This window comes from Pseudorasbora parva, chromosome 9 (genome assembly GCF_024679245.1).
Source record: "Pseudorasbora parva isolate DD20220531a chromosome 9, ASM2467924v1, whole genome shotgun sequence".
In the NCBI taxonomy this organism is placed as follows: Eukaryota; Metazoa; Chordata; class Actinopteri; order Cypriniformes; family Gobionidae; genus Pseudorasbora; species Pseudorasbora parva.
Window position 1 is genome coordinate 20504717 of NC_090180.1, and position 17007 is coordinate 20521723.

At 38.9% G+C, this 17007-nt stretch overlaps 2 protein-coding genes across 3 annotated transcripts in view; one reads left to right on the forward strand and one right to left on the reverse strand.

Annotated features, from left to right (window-relative positions):
* Window positions 1–13791, forward strand: part of zzz3 (zinc finger, ZZ-type containing 3) — a 45617-nt gene extending 31826 nt beyond the window's left edge. For both annotated transcript variants that reach the window (XM_067454287.1, XM_067454288.1), the window contains exons 9-12: window positions 4429–4578; window positions 9609–9743; window positions 10169–10269; window positions 12282–13791. In XM_067454287.1, the coding sequence (XP_067310388.1) occupies window positions 4429–4578; window positions 9609–9743; window positions 10169–10269; window positions 12282–12426 (531 nt within the window). In that variant the 3' untranslated portion in view covers window positions 12427–13791. The remainder of the gene's footprint in view (window positions 1–4428; window positions 4579–9608; window positions 9744–10168; window positions 10270–12281) is intronic.
* A 2459-nt stretch (window positions 13792–16250) lies between these two features.
* The window catches only part of ak5 (adenylate kinase 5), a 162236-nt gene continuing 161479 nt past the window's right edge, over window positions 16251–17007 (reverse strand). The window contains exon 14 of the mRNA XM_067454289.1: window positions 16251–16927. Coding sequence (XP_067310390.1) covers window positions 16862–16927 — 66 coding nt within the window. The 3' untranslated portion in view covers window positions 16251–16861. The remainder of the gene's footprint in view (window positions 16928–17007) is intronic.

Below are 17007 nucleotides of genomic sequence, written 5' to 3' on the forward strand. Positions count from 1 at the left end.
CTTGCTATACCTGTGAGTTAGCCTACACTTTCTCCCCGGTTTTCATTAATGATCAGTGGGCCATGGGGGCTTGGCAGTCTTTAACCAATGGTTTCCTGGTCCCATACCCCTGTCATCTGCTTCTTGGCATTGATTTGGCTTTGCGGTATGAGCCGGTTTGTGTATATGGGTTTGTTCTGGCTTTATTTTTTTCTATTGTTTTAACTAACTGACCTTTTATCTGGATATTCCCACATGATTCATCTGCTCGGCCATGCATCAGCACAAACAGAATGTATTTTTATACTGAATTACCTGAATTCAACCTCTCATCTGTCTGCAGAAACATATGAACTCATTACCTCTTTAGGAATCACACGTCAGCCCCATTATGTTCATCTGGGATCTCATTTTATCTACGAGAAGTCCCATACCAGCCATGTCTTTAGTAACTGCATCCTGTCATTCTGGTCAACTACTCGTCGCTATGCCAACAAGCCAGTGTCTGGGAAGGGCGGTTTCAACCTTGACCACATTTGCTCGCTAGAATGCGCATCCATACAAACTGTCAAATTCTTCAACATTTCAGCCTCCTCTCCGGTTACATTTGCACTACTCAGTGCCAGATCTCTTTCAAATAAAACGTTTTAGCTCGAGTGGCTTGAGCTTTTTACTTCAACATTCACATTTGCTGAAAATCCCAACCTTTAGTCAAGGAATTTCTGTGTCTGGTGGATTCCTTTAATTTGACAGCTAGTTTCAGATTCTACTCGTGTGATCAATCTTGAGGTGTTGGAATCTGGCATTTCCGATCACACCCAAGTGGCGTCACACCACTCGCATTGTTACTCCTTTCACAGTTATACAATGTGAAGAGATATACGCTGCCACCTATCTCTCACAAATTGCAGATGTGTTAACTAGTACAATGGACACCTCACAGCTAACTGAAGTATTATACACAACTTTTACTGATATTGTAGACCAGGTAACTCCTCTAAAATCAATGAGATCTAGATATAAGATGGATATCCAGCCCATGCCTAACGATCATACCCGCTCTATTCGGTGGCAATGCAGGAAAGCAGAGAGCAAGTGGAAAAGTTCTTCAACTCCTTAAAGCATTATCAAATTGCTGCCAAAAGTGCCAAAGCTAATTACGTCTCTGAAGTCATTGCAAAAAATGCCAATAGGCCCAAAGTCATTTTTAAAACAATAGATTCTGTCCTGCACTCTATATCAGTAGGCTGTCCGATTGCAACATGTAGATTTGTGAAAAGTTCCGTGATTTTATTTATTTTATTTTGTTGTTGATACAATTCAGGATATTGGAGCACAAATATCTCCACCAGTTGTATCTCGCCCTGAACCCTTGCTGCCTACCGGATCTTTCAGGCATTTTGACCCTGTCTTGCTTGTCCAGCTATAGTTTCTTCATTAACACTTACTAATTCTTCTATGGACGTTATCCCATCACATTTTCTTATTCATGTTTCTCAGACGTTTCTCATTTTTTATTCTGTGGCCCCCATCATTTTGGCCATAATAAATAGCTCTCTGATCAGGGGAGTGTAAATTTCCTCAGGATTTAGGACATTTCATAGTACTGAGACTGCTTTGCTAAAAGGGACAAATTATATCTTGTGCTATCTTGTTTTTGATTGGGACAGTGCATGTTAATGAACAAACATGGAATACATGCATGTAAACATGCCGGATTGTAGCAAAGGGCTAATTCCATCCATAGTCCCCGGGCTCAAGTTCACACAGGTTACACAAACATTACAGAAATAAAAATGTACATCTATATAAAGTACATTGTTTATCAACAAGTTATCAAAAGTCCTATAAACAATATTCACATAAGACTCCAAAATTCATTCAGCTTCACAAACACTCATCCATGTACACATGACTAAATACAAAAATTAAGATAGCATACAACTACAACTAATGTGTGCAACTTTGGTTTGTCCATAACCATTTTTTTCAACTGGACTTTGAACGAGCTATATGCAGGGTATTCTCTCAGTGTTAGAGGAAGACTATTCCACATTCCCACCTCGGACAGACAGGACTGTCTGACCGAAGATGGTATACCTGTGGTATTAAGTCTCCTCTGGTGGAGGCTTGCGTGGTCCTTTAGTTTTGATCAAATCCTTGAATGGTGAAGAAGCGAGGGAATGAAAAACCTTTTATAGCAGATAGACCATTTTCAAATTGATCATATTTTGAAAATCCAATAGTCTGAATATCCAATAGATAGACAGGGTCATCTTAATTCTCTTAGATCTTAGATCTCAGCGCAGCATTTGACACAGATCACTCCATGTTATTAAATGGCCTGGAGGGAGTGGTTGGCATCCAGGGGGTTGCATTAAGTTTTCCTCATATCTCAAAGGTCATACATTTTTAGTTAATATTGGAAAGCACAACTCATCTTTAGAATGTATCACATGCAGGGTTCCACAAGGCTCCATTTTGAGTCCTCTGCTTTTCTCTCTATATACATGCGTCCTCTTGGCTCGGCCTTTCAGAAATATGTCTCTTATCACTGTTATGCGGACGATACACAATTTTATCTTCCCATTAAGTTCAGCAATGGGAACTACATTACAAACATGATTTCCTCTGTGGAGGAAATGAAATTGTGAATGTCAGAGAAATTCCTAAAGCTAAATGGGGACAGAACTGAGGCGATTTCATTTGGATCTTCATTAGATCTTCGGTGGAAACGTGGCTATTGTGTATTGCAAATATTGAAAATCAATTAGGCTGCCTGGCTTTAACATTGCACAGAAAAGTAAATAACCTTGGTGTTTTTTTATTTTTATTCAGACTTATTTCGATTAATTCTTTTATCAAAGGAGGCTTCTTTCATCTACGGTCCATTGCCATATTAAAACAGTTCCTCTCAAAGAAAGAAATAGTGATCCATCCCAGCTTTATTACTGCTATTCACTATATATAGGTTCATCTCATTCCTCAATACATCATTTGCAATTGGTCCAAATGCGGCAGCTAGACTTCGGATGCGAACTAGGAAGAGAGAGCACATCACTCCTGTTCTCACATCCTTACTTTGGCTACCAGTCAGATATACAGAGTTGATTTTAAGGTTAATGTTGTATATCTATAAAGCTTTGCATGGGCTAGCCCCACAGTCTATTGCCGATCTCCTTCAACCTCCTTCTGTACCAATATCTCTCCATTCATGTAACCAATTGCTTCTTTCTGTTCCTCAGTTAATGCTTTTAGACAATGGCGACTGAGCATATGCAGTTGCGAAGGTTGTGAAAGGCACTTCCAGTTGTTGTGAGATCCTCCCCCACATTGGACACTTTCAAAGCTAGATTGAAGACTAGATTATTCTTTTATGGCATTGTCTGAACTATATAGGTTTTTAGTTGGTTGGGGCGTATCTACAGTGTCTGTTATTTTATGAGTTAGTTTAGTTTTTATTCATATTCCTTACTACTGTACAGCACTTTGGTGCAAAGTCTGTTGTTTTTAACTGTGCTTTGAACTACTTGAACTGATGGCAGAAGGTCTGGACTCTATCGCAGCTTTCATTGGTCAAGGGCCGTTCAAGGGCATTTGTTTCCAGGCAGACGGTTAAAGAACGCCGACATCCATGTAGAATTCAACCAATCAGATGAAGACTTCAAAACTCCCTGAAGTGTTTTCAGATAAGTGTAACATGCATCAGACGTTCAGCCAATGGTCCGTGGGCGTCTGAGGCTGAGACTAGGACTGGTGTGTTGGTTTGGGTAAGATTAAGGGTAGGGTTAGGCATAAGGGAAGTGTCAGCAGTGTAATTATAAATGCAACTACAGGAATAAATTATAGATGTAATTGCATGCAGGTCATTTTAAAAATGTAAGTACAATGTAAAAACGTGTACACAATAAGTGCATTATATCAAATGATTAATTCAAATGTTAGTACATAGTTAAAGGCACCTAATATAAAGTGACCCAATGTTTGATATATTTATGTGAGAAGGCTATTAATTGTTTTAGTTTTTTTGCTACAACTGTGTAAGTTTTGTTTATATATTTATTTGTAATATATTGATCTTTCTATGAAAATAGCCACAGATGCTTATATAGCAATACAAAAATAAAGAAAAAATAAGGTCTGTAAGGTGTTTTTTTTTAAAGTCTGCTTTTTTAGCTTTTTTATTTGTATATCATCTTAAAATATTATTTATTTCTGGGATTCAAAGCTGAATTTTCAGCATAATTACTCCAGTCTTCAGTGTCATGTGATCTTTCAGAAATACATGTCTTTACCGTATATTACTGCAGAACAGTAATCTTTTTTTATTTTTTTATCTTACTTATCTCAAACTTTGTGCAGTAAACAGTAAAGTTTTATTATATAATTACTTTTAAAATGCATTATTAGTGCATATTTAATGGTAGGGCATGTTGTCTGTAATTGCAGGCCTCCAGTAAGCGACAGCACCACCTCAATAAACACCTGTACAGGCCCTCAACGTTCCTCACCTCATACGAGCCGCCCGTCTACATGGATGATGAGGACGAGCGTTCTCACTTCTTCAATAGCCTCCAGGATAACGGCGCGGATGATTCGGTCAGTTCAGTTCAACTCCAGTTAAATCAGAGAGCTCCCACTTCAGGGTGGGCTGTTATTGATCGGTCACTAATCATCAGAGTAATGCATGTGGGATTAAACAAGTGAAAGCCAGAGTTTTATTAATCATATCCAAGCAAATTGATTTAGAAGCTGGGAAGGGAAAAATAAATATGAGAAATCGATGGATGAAAAAAATGTTTTGCTCATTTGAAAGCCATGTTTTCTGTTTCAAGCCATGTTTCATCATAGTGGCTTCCGTTCTTCCCCTCTGGCAAACATTTGATGGCCTTTCTCAAACAGGAAATCCATTAAAGACTGCAAACTGGCATTTCCACAGTTGGGATTTGCTTGATGTTTGATCATTTGATAATGATGTGCTGCTTTTTGACAAGCACCGCTGCCAAAATCATTAGAGGCGACTCGATGTTTGCGTCTCCTCGGCTGAACTGTGTGTTGAGCGACTGTGAACTGACTGCAGTCGCTTGACATTTTCTCTGTCTCTGATATGTAACCTTTACGCGACACTGGTCAGCGGACCCTGCAGAGAACATAACCAATCATCAGTGAACCTTACATGCATCAAATATAGACTTATTACAAATTGTGACATCACAAGCCCTGATGCCTGTATGGAAATATTGACTGAATTCAATAACCTAAAAATTGCATAAAAATTGCAACCTGTTAATTGTCATTATTACATTGCAATGTTGATTTGTATTGCTGTGGTGATCATGCAGACAGTGATCATACCTGCAGTAATAAAATGACACAAATGAATTTTTAATATAGCAAGAATGTGTTAAATTGATCAAAAGTTACAGTAAAGACATTTATGACGGTACAAAATATTTTTATTTTAAATAAATATTGTTCTGTCTATACTGAACTTTCTATTCTTCATAGAATCTTTAAAAAATGTCACAGTTTCAAAAATATTATGCAGCACAATCGTTTTAAATCACCATATGATGTCAATTATTTCTGAAGGATCATGTGACACTGAAGACTCAAGTAATGATGCTGAAATTCAGTTTTGCATCACAGGAATAAATTACATTTGTAAAATTTATTCAAAGAAAAAAAATGTTTTAAATTGTAAAAATAGTTTATTACTAATGTTATTTTATTTTTATTTTTTTATTTTTTTTATTGATTAATTGCATCCTTGGTGAGAATAAAAGACTTCTTTCAAAAACATTACAGACACCAAAATTTTGAACTGTAGTCTATTTTGTAGTTTTATTAATGCCATACAAATATACTTATGCCAGTTAATTTCACACCATCTCTGTTGTGACTAACTGACAGTGAAATATACATACTTTCAAATGATTTGTAAGGTCAAAAATATTATTTTGGGTAAAGACGTTTCTGATAATACTTGGATTAATTGTCAAATTGACATTTTATTTGTGTTGTGACATTGAAGAGATATCAGGAAATGAGGGGAGAACCGGATCAGTATCCTCTACCTGACCAAAAAATAAAACTATCTGTCATTGCAGTATTAACACTTTTTTGATTGTCCTCTTTAGACATTATACTAACTGTTACTAAATTTGCAACTACATGTCAACTAAGTTGTAGACCGTTATTAGTAGACTATCTGCTTAAAGGGTAACTAAACCCCTGTTCACAGCATAACTCCGCCCACTGGCAATATTTGAAAAATGCTGAAAAAGTAGGCGGAGACAGAGGGGACGAGACGATGGCGGGGCTGAGCGGGGGGGGGGTGCACCTGAGACCCGCAGTGACGGATTGATTGACAGCTGTCAGACTCGCAAAGATGGATAGTGACTGGAGTGAGGACAGAAGCTTTGCAACAGAGCGGTCATCTAAGTAGAGGACTTTTCTCCATCACCTTCACCTGAAGTGGAGGAGGGTGAAATGTCTGTAGACACAGAACCTTATCAATCGAGCCACTGGCTCAAACTACGTTAACTCCCGATGCCGACGATGCTTTCATTGATTCATTCATGCTAGCGAAGCAGCAGCACAAGAGAGAATGAGACCACTAACTAATTTATGAACACTGAACAGCCATATCCTTATACTGAATGCCACTAAAAAAGCACAGGACCAATAAGTTCAAACCTAATAGCCTATTACAACAGATTTCCTCAAATAAAAGTTATATGCCAGCACGTTACGGTATTGTTGTTCATTACCACGGCAACCATTTGCTTGTCAGGGTTTGTCTGAAAGCGTCTGAAGTATAAAAATTATCTGTAGACATGACGGGCGGCAAAATATCACAAGAAAAGCTTAACATGTACTTACAACTGCATTATTTATCTGTATTTTCTTCATTGGGATGTTGAAAGCAAGTGACGAGAAAATGTCATTCATAATATTTCTACTTCATGTAACACGAGCGCTCATACATACTGGACTGAAGCCGTTTTCATCATGTGATCAAGGGAAAACATTTCTTAGGGCGTGGTGAGCTCGTGCCAGGGGCGTGGATAGTGAGCCATTGGAAGTACCATCCTACGTCATGAAGCACCACAACGTCCAATAGAAAAATTAGACTGCAGTAGCCACCATTCAACCTCAAGAGGGCAGCACTAAGACGTTTTACACCATATAATATAGAATTAAAACACTTTATACCCAAATGTCAAAACATTTACTCGAATCAATCAACAGCATTAATAAAGCCCCAGTCTTGCAGATCATTAACTAAAAAACATTGGTTTAGGGTTTAGTTACCCTTTAAAGGGATAGTTCACTTTAAAATTAAAATTCTGTCATCCTTTACTCACCCTCAAGCTGTTTCAAACCTTTATGAATTTCTTTCTTCAGCTGAACACAAGGGAAGATATTTTGAAGAATGTCAGTAACCAAACAGTTAACTGGAGCCACTCACTTCCATAGTAGGGAAAAAAAATACTATGGAAGTCAGTGGCTCCAGTTAACTGTTTGGTTACTGACATTCTTCAAAATATCTTCCCTTGTGTTCAGCTGAAGAAAGAAATTCATAAAGGTTTGAAACAGCTTGAGGGTGAGTAAAGGATGACAGAATTTACATTTTAAAGTGAACTATCCCTTTAATATCTGCTAACACTTTGATGATCCCTAAAATGCTTTCTACTGAAGATAAGGCCCTGTTTGCACCTGATATATTAAGAATAATTTTGGTCGATCGGATCACAAGTGGATGACGGTAAATACAGGTGTAAACTGTCTAAAACACTTTGAACTTTTCTACTTTCAAGCACTTCCAGAGGTAGCCGAAAACACATTAGACAGGATTGCTTTCATAGTCGAAACACTCATGTGGTCGAATGTATTCGAACAGCCACAAAAGACTGCATTATATTCCATAATTATTCTATAAATTACTCCACCAATTATTCTATAATTTATATGACATTCTTCTTTCAGCCAAATGCAATTGGAGTTATATAAAAAAAATGTGGGTAGTACTTTTTTGTTAGCTCCCAAAAACGCATCCATCCATCATAAAAGTGCTCCACACGGCTCCAGTCAGTTAATAAATGCCTTCTAAGGTGAAGTGATATATTTTTGTAAGAGAAATATCCATATTTATAATTTTATAAGCTATAATCGCTGGCCTCTGGTAACGGCCGTATGCGAGACTAATTCTGGTTGGTAGAGTCACCTCTGACCCAACCCAAGTTTGGTTTGAAGATTAAAAATGTACCAAGCACAGTTCTCTCACCATTCCTGATTTCTAACATGCACTCACCGTGTTCAATGTGTTATAGCGGCTGACGCAGCAGAACAAGTGTTTTTTTTCCATCGTCACCGAGCGCGTTCTTATGCAAATTGTCCGAGCTTATTTTGTCCATAGACCCTCCCGAAGGGACAGAAGTAGTTGAAAGTGGACAAAAGAGACCAGGTGTAAATGGGAATGTCTATTTGTGATCCGTTTGACCAAAACGATCGAAGGGATTAAAAAAGCATAGTTCACCCAAAAATGATAATTTGATGTTTATCTGCTTTCCCCCAGGGCATCCAATATGTAGGTGTGTTTGTTTCTTCAGTAGAACACAAATGCAGATTTTTAACTCCAACTGTTGCTCGTATAATCCATGTCAATGGGGTGTTTTTTCCATGAGAGTAAAAAACACTAGACATACGAATCCATATTAAAGCCTGTGGCTTGTGACGACACATTGATGTCTTAAGACACAAAACGATAGGTTTCTGCGATAAACCGAACAGTATTTGTTTTTTCTTTACCTGATAGCTGATGTATCTCATCTAATATTCCCAACGCCATTACTTCCGGCGAAGAAGGTTAAAAACCCGGCACAATCGCTGATCGGAATGAGCATCTATGTACACACAGGTTGTCTATAATCACGCCGTTTTTTTACATTCTTCGGAGGAAGTAATGGCATTGGGAATACTGGATGAGGTTCGTCTGATATGAGGTTAAAAAAAACATTAATACTGTTCAGTTTCTTGCAGAAACCGATCGTTTAATGTCTTAAGACATCAGTGTGTTGCCATGAGCCACAGGGTTTAATATGGATTCGTATGAATATGTTTTTTTGCTCTTATAGTTGCTCTCATAGAAAAAAAACACCCCATTGACATGGATTATACGAGCAACGGTTGGAGTTAAAAAACTTCATTTGGGTTCTACTGAAGAAACAAACACACCATCTTGGTTGTATTGGGGGTAAGCAGATAAACATAACATTTTCATTTTTGGGTGAACTATCCCTTTAATCCCAGGAGAACACAGAGCCTAAGTAACTTTGCAACGACATGTGTATGTAACTAACGACAACAATCTACTACAGTATTTGTAGACTATTAGTTTAGGGTTCAGGTTAGTAGAATAATTTGGTTACATGCAGTTGCTTATTTAGTAGAATGTCTAAAGTGTACCATTGAAATAAAGTCGAACCCAGTATAATATGCCAGACTCACTTAGAAGGAGAGATGTAGAGTTTAACTTTAGACTTTGTGTGAATAGGTCTTTGTAGTAGTGACCGCTGAAGTGGCAAGGGGTGTTGTAACATTCTGACCCTGCTGTGATGTTTCAGGATGAAGAAGGGGTGCCCGTGGAGCTGAGGCACCTGCCGGAGTACAAGGAGCTGATGGAACTGAAGAAACTCAAGAAACAGAAACTACAGGAGATCCAGGCTGAGAGCGCTCTCATGCAGCACGTCGGCTATAAGGTACACATGACATTTGTCAATCTGTCACAAACAGTCTTTCCCATGCTGATTTCTCAGTGATTTCTGTTGCCAAATGAAATGTACTTCACCCTCTCGTCGTTACAAACCTGTGTGACTTCCTTTCATGTGCGGAAAACAAAATATATTTTAAAGAGTAATGAAACACTGATACATTGTTCACAATATCTTGTCTTGTGTTCCGCGGGAGAAAGAAAGTTGTACAGGTTTGGAAACAACATGAGGATGAGTAAATTAACTTTTTTGAGTGAATATTCCAAGCTATAAACGCCGTCACTCTTTCAGTGAGAAGTCTAAGCTATTAAGAGCGAGGGCTTTTATGGTTCTTAGACAACTGTATAACAACATAATGTGACTTTTTGTCATGTTCAGCATTGTTTTAGGTTTTTTATTATTTTCTCACTCAGTGTGACTTGTGTGGCATGGAGCCCATCCAGGGTGCACGGTGGCACTGTCAGGACTGCCCGCAGGACAACGCCGTGGACTTCTGCAGTACCTGCTCTGACTGGTGAGTCAAAGCCTAACTAAATAAACATGGAGCCAGGGATCTTTAGGCACCTCACCATGAGATTGGATTTAAATGTGCAAAGCCACAATGCGATAGCTAACTGATTAGCAGCAGTGAGGAGCTCAAATTCTCAGAGTTATGTTGACTCTGATATAACCATGTCAATAACCACTGTATTGGAAATATGGCTGCAACCCAGATATAGACTCTAAATAGAATTTGATGTGCATGTCAAATCATTTTGGTCTGCATTGGTTTCAATAAACCAAATTATTAACAATTCAGAAATACAATACAATTCATAAATCATGGCCTTATAAGAGTACATTAGAGCCCACACACTTTTTCAGCATCATTGGTTCCAGAAGTAGTCTATTTTTTCCATTATGTTTTCGTTAAAGTGTTGTAAGCCATAAACCACACCAACCAGCTATGAGGTGAATCACAACAAAGATCTAACAAATGTACAAGACGGTGTACTTAACCGCTTTATTGAGGAGGGGAAAAACTACAATCCCATGAAGCATTGCAAATGACATAAATATTTTGATGTATGTAATCCAATAAACTCAAGTATTTTGACAGCATAGTGCGACCGGGTCTATTATGTTCTTACTTTTTTGCCACAACTGGCAACTCATGATTGGTGGAATTTTCTGCACAGCTTCATGGGTAATGTAGTTTTTCTAATATGATTATTTAAAAAAAATAAGTTGAAATATTGCAAGTGGATGGCTTCAGGGAAAGCATATGGCATCTGTATACCTTGGAACTCACAGTTGACTGTCTAGGTTTGTCATTAAAGACCCCCTGATGTGAAAATCAAGTTTTTAATGTTTATCTGTCTATGCTGTGTTTTTAATATGCTTAAATTCATAAGTCAATACCATTGTCAAGTATTTTCTTAAAACTGCAGTTGAACAAAGACACGGTTTGAAATTGCAGTTGCAGTGAAACCATGGCATCTTGAGAGAAGCCGGGTTATCCTTGTATATATTTATTTTGATATGAAATATCAGGTACATTAAGCAATATAGCGAGTTGATTATGTACATGATGTATATCTCGATGTTATGATGAACTATAATGCCTGTTGTTCAAAGCGTTTCTGTCTGAGATGGCGAACGGTAGCATTGTTTGTGTAACATTTGCAACACATTATTAGCTGTTTGATAATATAGTCAAGCATTGGGCTAATCGTATCAATTACCAGTATGTGGAGAGCGATACATAAAACGCATTACCTGATACTGTTATACATTGTTGACTAGCCTGTAGAATTCACTCTTCCACCTCTTCTTCTGAATCAGTTGCTGGTTAAAATATTTATATTTTATATAATATATATATATATATATATATATATATATATATATATATATATATATATATATATATATATATATACGTATGGCTAAATTAAACCAGTATTTCTACTTGCCATTGAACAGGGTTTACTACAGTAAAGTTGAGTGAGTGTATCAGGTCTGAGCTGGGGCTAATTTCCATATTCATGGATATACTAAATAAAGCAAGGGTGTAGAGTTACATTCAAGCTATTTTAACCTCTTAAGCTTAGTGAGGCCGCACTGAAGACTTTTAAATATATGTCATTTGGATTATCAAATATGAGTTTTAAGGGATACAATTATTAAATACAGGGGAACTTTAAAAATCAATTACCCTATGGAGAAAATGAGTGAAGTTTTTACTTCTGGAACCCGAGTGTTGAAAATGTTGTGGACTGATATTGAAGCATTTAGGAAAGAATTATTTACTGAGTTCTGGTCAGAGCTGCAGTGATGGGACTATTCATCCTCTGTTTAATGACTCGTTTTCAAGAATGTTTCATTTGAAACTCTTGACATAGGAAATCTCTTCCATGTAATGTTTCACTGGAGAACCAAAGGGGGCTTTGCACAGTTCTTTTAGTTTGTGCAGAAAATTTCCAGTTTTAACTTTAAACGTTGGCACAACGGTCCTAACCACACCTATTTTGTTTACCCTTTCAGTTTATTCAAAACCGAGACCCACAAGCCCACACACAGGCTGGAGCCAGTCTGCCAGGCCGAAACCTTCCTGGACAAAGACTACTGCTTACCGCAGAGCACAGGCTACAACTACCTGGACCCCAACTACTTCCCTGCCAACAGATGACAGGGACGAGCTCCAGCGCTAGTAACCAGGGCTGAGCCGCAGCCTCCAGGGCATTCTGTGCATGGCTCCATCATCCAAGTCAAAGAAATGCTTAAGTCTGGGCGAGAGGGTACCGCAGATGTGCTGCACCTCGCCCCGACCCGCTGCTGGAGGGGGGTGGGGGAGGGTTTGTGGGGGGGAGGGGGCAACACCCTGCCGCGGTTGTCAAACCTTACCAGGTCTCGTCAAGTAACACTATCTCAAATCAAAAGAAACGAAAGGAAAGAATGATAGGAAGAAAAGGCGCACCGACATTCCCAATCCCAGGACATTTAGAAGGCAACTCGACGCCTCCCTTTGTTTTCCGACCGCTTGAGTGACGGGCGCTAGCGACGCACCTCTCAGAGGAGCGCTCGGCTCCGGAATCATCGTCGGGAGGGTGCGTTAAAATGCAAAATGTCGTCTGTAGTTGAAATATTTATAAGTGAAGCTTTGTGTGTGAGCTCTTTTTGTGAGGCAGGAGTACAAGGAATGGAACTTGGTGCTGAGACTGTCGTCTTTGAGTCATGCCAGGTTTTTAACCAATCGAGGAGGTTCACTCACAACTCCGACGTTCTGAGCGGAGGGGAGAAAAAAATCCCTGCCGACAGACCCCCATACGTGTCTCTTGCCATGGGCTACCATTTTCACTAGAAGCTGCTCTTTGTTTCCTCTTACGACCGTTACATGATGTTGTCACTTTATTTACGTTCGTTTCCTGTTTTTTAAACGCCGAATTGGAAAAACCCACTCCACTTAACCCGAAGCACTACAGCACGGAGAAGACCAGCTGAGATCCGAAAGGCGATATTCACGCTCTCTGCGCTCGTGGAGAGCTTTCTTTTCTTTTCTCTCAATGTGTACTGTTGTTGATCATGTGGAGTATTCAAATATATGGTGAAAAGTAGCCAGTGGTAGTTGCCGTGTGCCATTTTTTTTCTTTTCTTCCCTGGCCACTTGTTTTAGAAGAAGAAAATAAAGAACTTGTGGCACGTTTGATCTCTGTGAAAAACTGCCCGACCATCATCACGCCTTTAGATCCCTCTAATTTTCGCAGTTTCCTCACAGTCCATGAAAAGATTGTATTTTTATTAATCTATTTAAAAGACAAAGAATAACAAGAAATCGAGTCGGTGGCAGTCGTCGCACGCGCGACACTCCCACGTTATTTTATACACATACGTTTTGTTGTGCTATGAGTAGACCATTTTGTATTGGGTTCTGTTCTGTTCACCTCCCCTCCCTTGACCTGCTTCAGTATCTGTGTATAACAGTCTGTTCTTAAATAATGTAAAAAATGTTAGAGGAGAACTGTGGAAATAAAAGTATGTGAAAAGTCTTTCTACACCACACGACTCGGGTATTATGATTTGTCTTTCTGGTTCATTGCTGTTCTTAAACTCTTACATGTCGTTATATTAAATGGTTATGAAATTGTCCCTGATGAATTGATATTAGAATATCAAAATACTCACTTCAGTTACAGGAACTGTAAGTGGTCCACTAATATCTTAAAAGAGCAGGATGGCCGATATAAAGCTAATATATTATGTGACATTAGACTATTTAATTAGTCACTATGAAGGCAATATTGACAATCTGAAATATTGCATAAAATGGAATATTGCAGTAAATCATCGATTAATTTGTGTCCTCGTAATCTGTAATCGAAATAACTTCCCCCCTCCCTCTTGCAGTTCATCTCTTCACTGATGATGTGTTTTTCTGGCACGAGGGCGGGGCAACCTATCACTCACATGACATCACAGGAATCCCAAACCACAACCACCCAATCATTTGAGGTTGTGACGGTACTGCGCTGAATTTGAACTCTGTCAAATTACCTGATTGCCTAATCCTAGCCACACACCTAATCCTAAACCTAGCTGAACCTGGGACTAACGCTGCATTCACTCAGGGTGTCGGCGTTAACGCTTTTTATTTACTTTGATTGGGCTAACACAGGCGTCATCCAATCAGATCGGCCTATGCAAATACCCTAGAGCAGACGCAAGCCAGTTGTGTTCATGCTAGTAATGTGATTGGCTGACATCAGCACCAAGCTTCAGTCACGCGGTTAACGCCGGCGGCTGAAGCTTGGTGTCGATGCGACAGTCATACAGTCAACAGCCAATCACATTACTTGCCGCTTGGACCACAACACAACAAAAGGTGCCCTTTAGACAGCTAGTCTGTGAGACGAAATAATGCCGATTTGGTTGGTGTTTTAAAAGAACGCAATTGGCTTGCGTCTGCTCTAGGTTTGCACGAATGCAATTGGCTAGTGTCTGCTCTAGTGTATTTGCAGAGGGCGATCTGATTGGATGACGCCTGCGTTGGTACTTAAAAAGTTGAGAAATAGTCAACTTCTGCTGCTTGCAACTCCAGTGAAGCGACGCGACAGAAGTTGAACCGACAATTCAGTTTGGCAACATATGACGTCACCCATTAAAAATAAAGGCTTCAACATAATCCACAAGAACAGAGAAAAAAAGTTCTCGCTCCCAGGAATGCTAGAACAAAATGACGTAATTTTGTTCTCGCAGCCCTGGTTTGGGAGTTCTCGCCACAGACATGTAGATAGCTATATGATGTCTAAAGTTCTCGCAGCTTGTTCTCGACACATCGCCTGAGCAGAACTTTTTTTCTTGTGAGTTTCCGAGAACTATTGTGTGATTGGTCGTACATTTAAAGTGGGCGTGGTTAATGCAGAGAAACGCAGATGTTCGGCACCTGCTTTTCTCGTGAAGTATGGAATGTACTGGCCAGAACGAACTTTGTTCTTGTTCTTGCCACCTCGAGAAAACAAACTAATTTCTTTGTTCTTTCAGAGTATATCACAAGCTTAAATGAAAAACGTTAAAGCCGACGTCATGTGGATGCAGCGTAAGGGAGAGCTAGAGTGCATCAAAATTGCACAATTTTGGCAAATTTCACATATTTCTCTTTTCTTACTGTTGTAATCACTTTAGCTTTTGAGAAAGTCTTGGATTCAAATTATGGATTTTTTTTTTTTTTTTTCGTTTGCTATTAGCAAATGGAATAGCTAATGGAAACACAAAAGATATACCGTATTATTCTGAATATAAGACTAAGAATATATCTTATATCTAAGAAATATTCTTAGAAATATATATTTTTTTAAAACGGGTTTGTCTTATATTCAGTGTGATTTATAACCCAAGATGGTACCTAGATTTCACACACAACTACGATAAGATTTCGTTTCTGCAGTCATTTTTCCAGTATTTACCATACTTCCAATACAACAATTCAAATATAAAAAAAATAGCATCAAAATTATTTTCAAATAAAAGTATTTTATTTTATCAAAAAGCCTTTTAAGGGTCGTCTCATTCGGAACAATACTGTATTTCTCGTCTCCCGTTCACCATAGAAGTTTACCCAGCTATGACGACTTCCGCTACTGTAAACCCCGAAAATATGAAAAGGGTCCATTGTAGGCCTACTGCCCTCACGTCTGTGTGCACAGTCAAGATCTGAGGATTGTACTGGAACCGATTTTGAGTTGGACAAGACCATTTCTGTTAATTGTTAACTTGAGACCTTCACCCGGGTCATTGAATTAGTGCTGCAGCAATCAGATCCGTCAAATTCACTAATCTTGAAATATAACAGACTCACCTCGAAAGAATGATTTATGAAATTGCTTTCAACCCTTAATTCTTTCCCATTCAGTGATGATGTGCATTCCTCTTCATACCCACACATACATTTAACTCAAATGAAGTCATTGTTCTAGCACACAGATTCTGCATTTAAAGAAAGGATGGGGGGAAAATCCATTAAACATATGAAATGTCTTTATTTCACTCTGGTTGATAAAGAAGAACAGTTATCAGACCTCATTGCGAAATTCATTGATTCATTGCACCTGTAAAAGCCAGACTGTGAAATTCAAATTATTTCCCATTTCCAGCTCATTCATTTCTGCTTCAACTACAGTAAATCACTATCCTGGCACACTTAGCACGATATAATGCATGAAGTTACAATATAAAAAGGCTCTCCAGCAGCCAATCCTTCGTGCTTTTCAGTTTTGCTGATTTCAGTGCTCAAGGAGTCCAAAAACACCAAAACGGCACCAGACTGTAGTAAATAACCCTCGTTCCATGTTTTATGAAGCTGAAAGCTAGCTTAAGCATAAGCAAACAGGTTCAATATCAAGAGATAAACACTGTTGATTTATTGGGCAGATATTTGCATTGAACAACAATAGTATGAAATGAACAAGGCGCCAGTAGCTGGCTGGTAGTTTTCCACGTGGACGTGCCATACAGAAGCTGTAATCACAGGCGTGTGTGTGAAGAACTGTAGTGTGTATATGTGAGTCAGGTTGCAGTGAAGCTGTAGGTGATGGTTTTGTCCTCCAGGGGGCAGTGCGAGTCCAAGCTCTCTAGCACGAGTCCAAGACGAGGCAGATCTGCTCGAAGACGTCTTCTGGGGGCTGCTCGGCATCAATCTACATATACGCACACATAATATGGCTGTTAGAAATCATAAGCTGAAAAGTAGGGCATCATCCCACAGGAGAACTGTCAT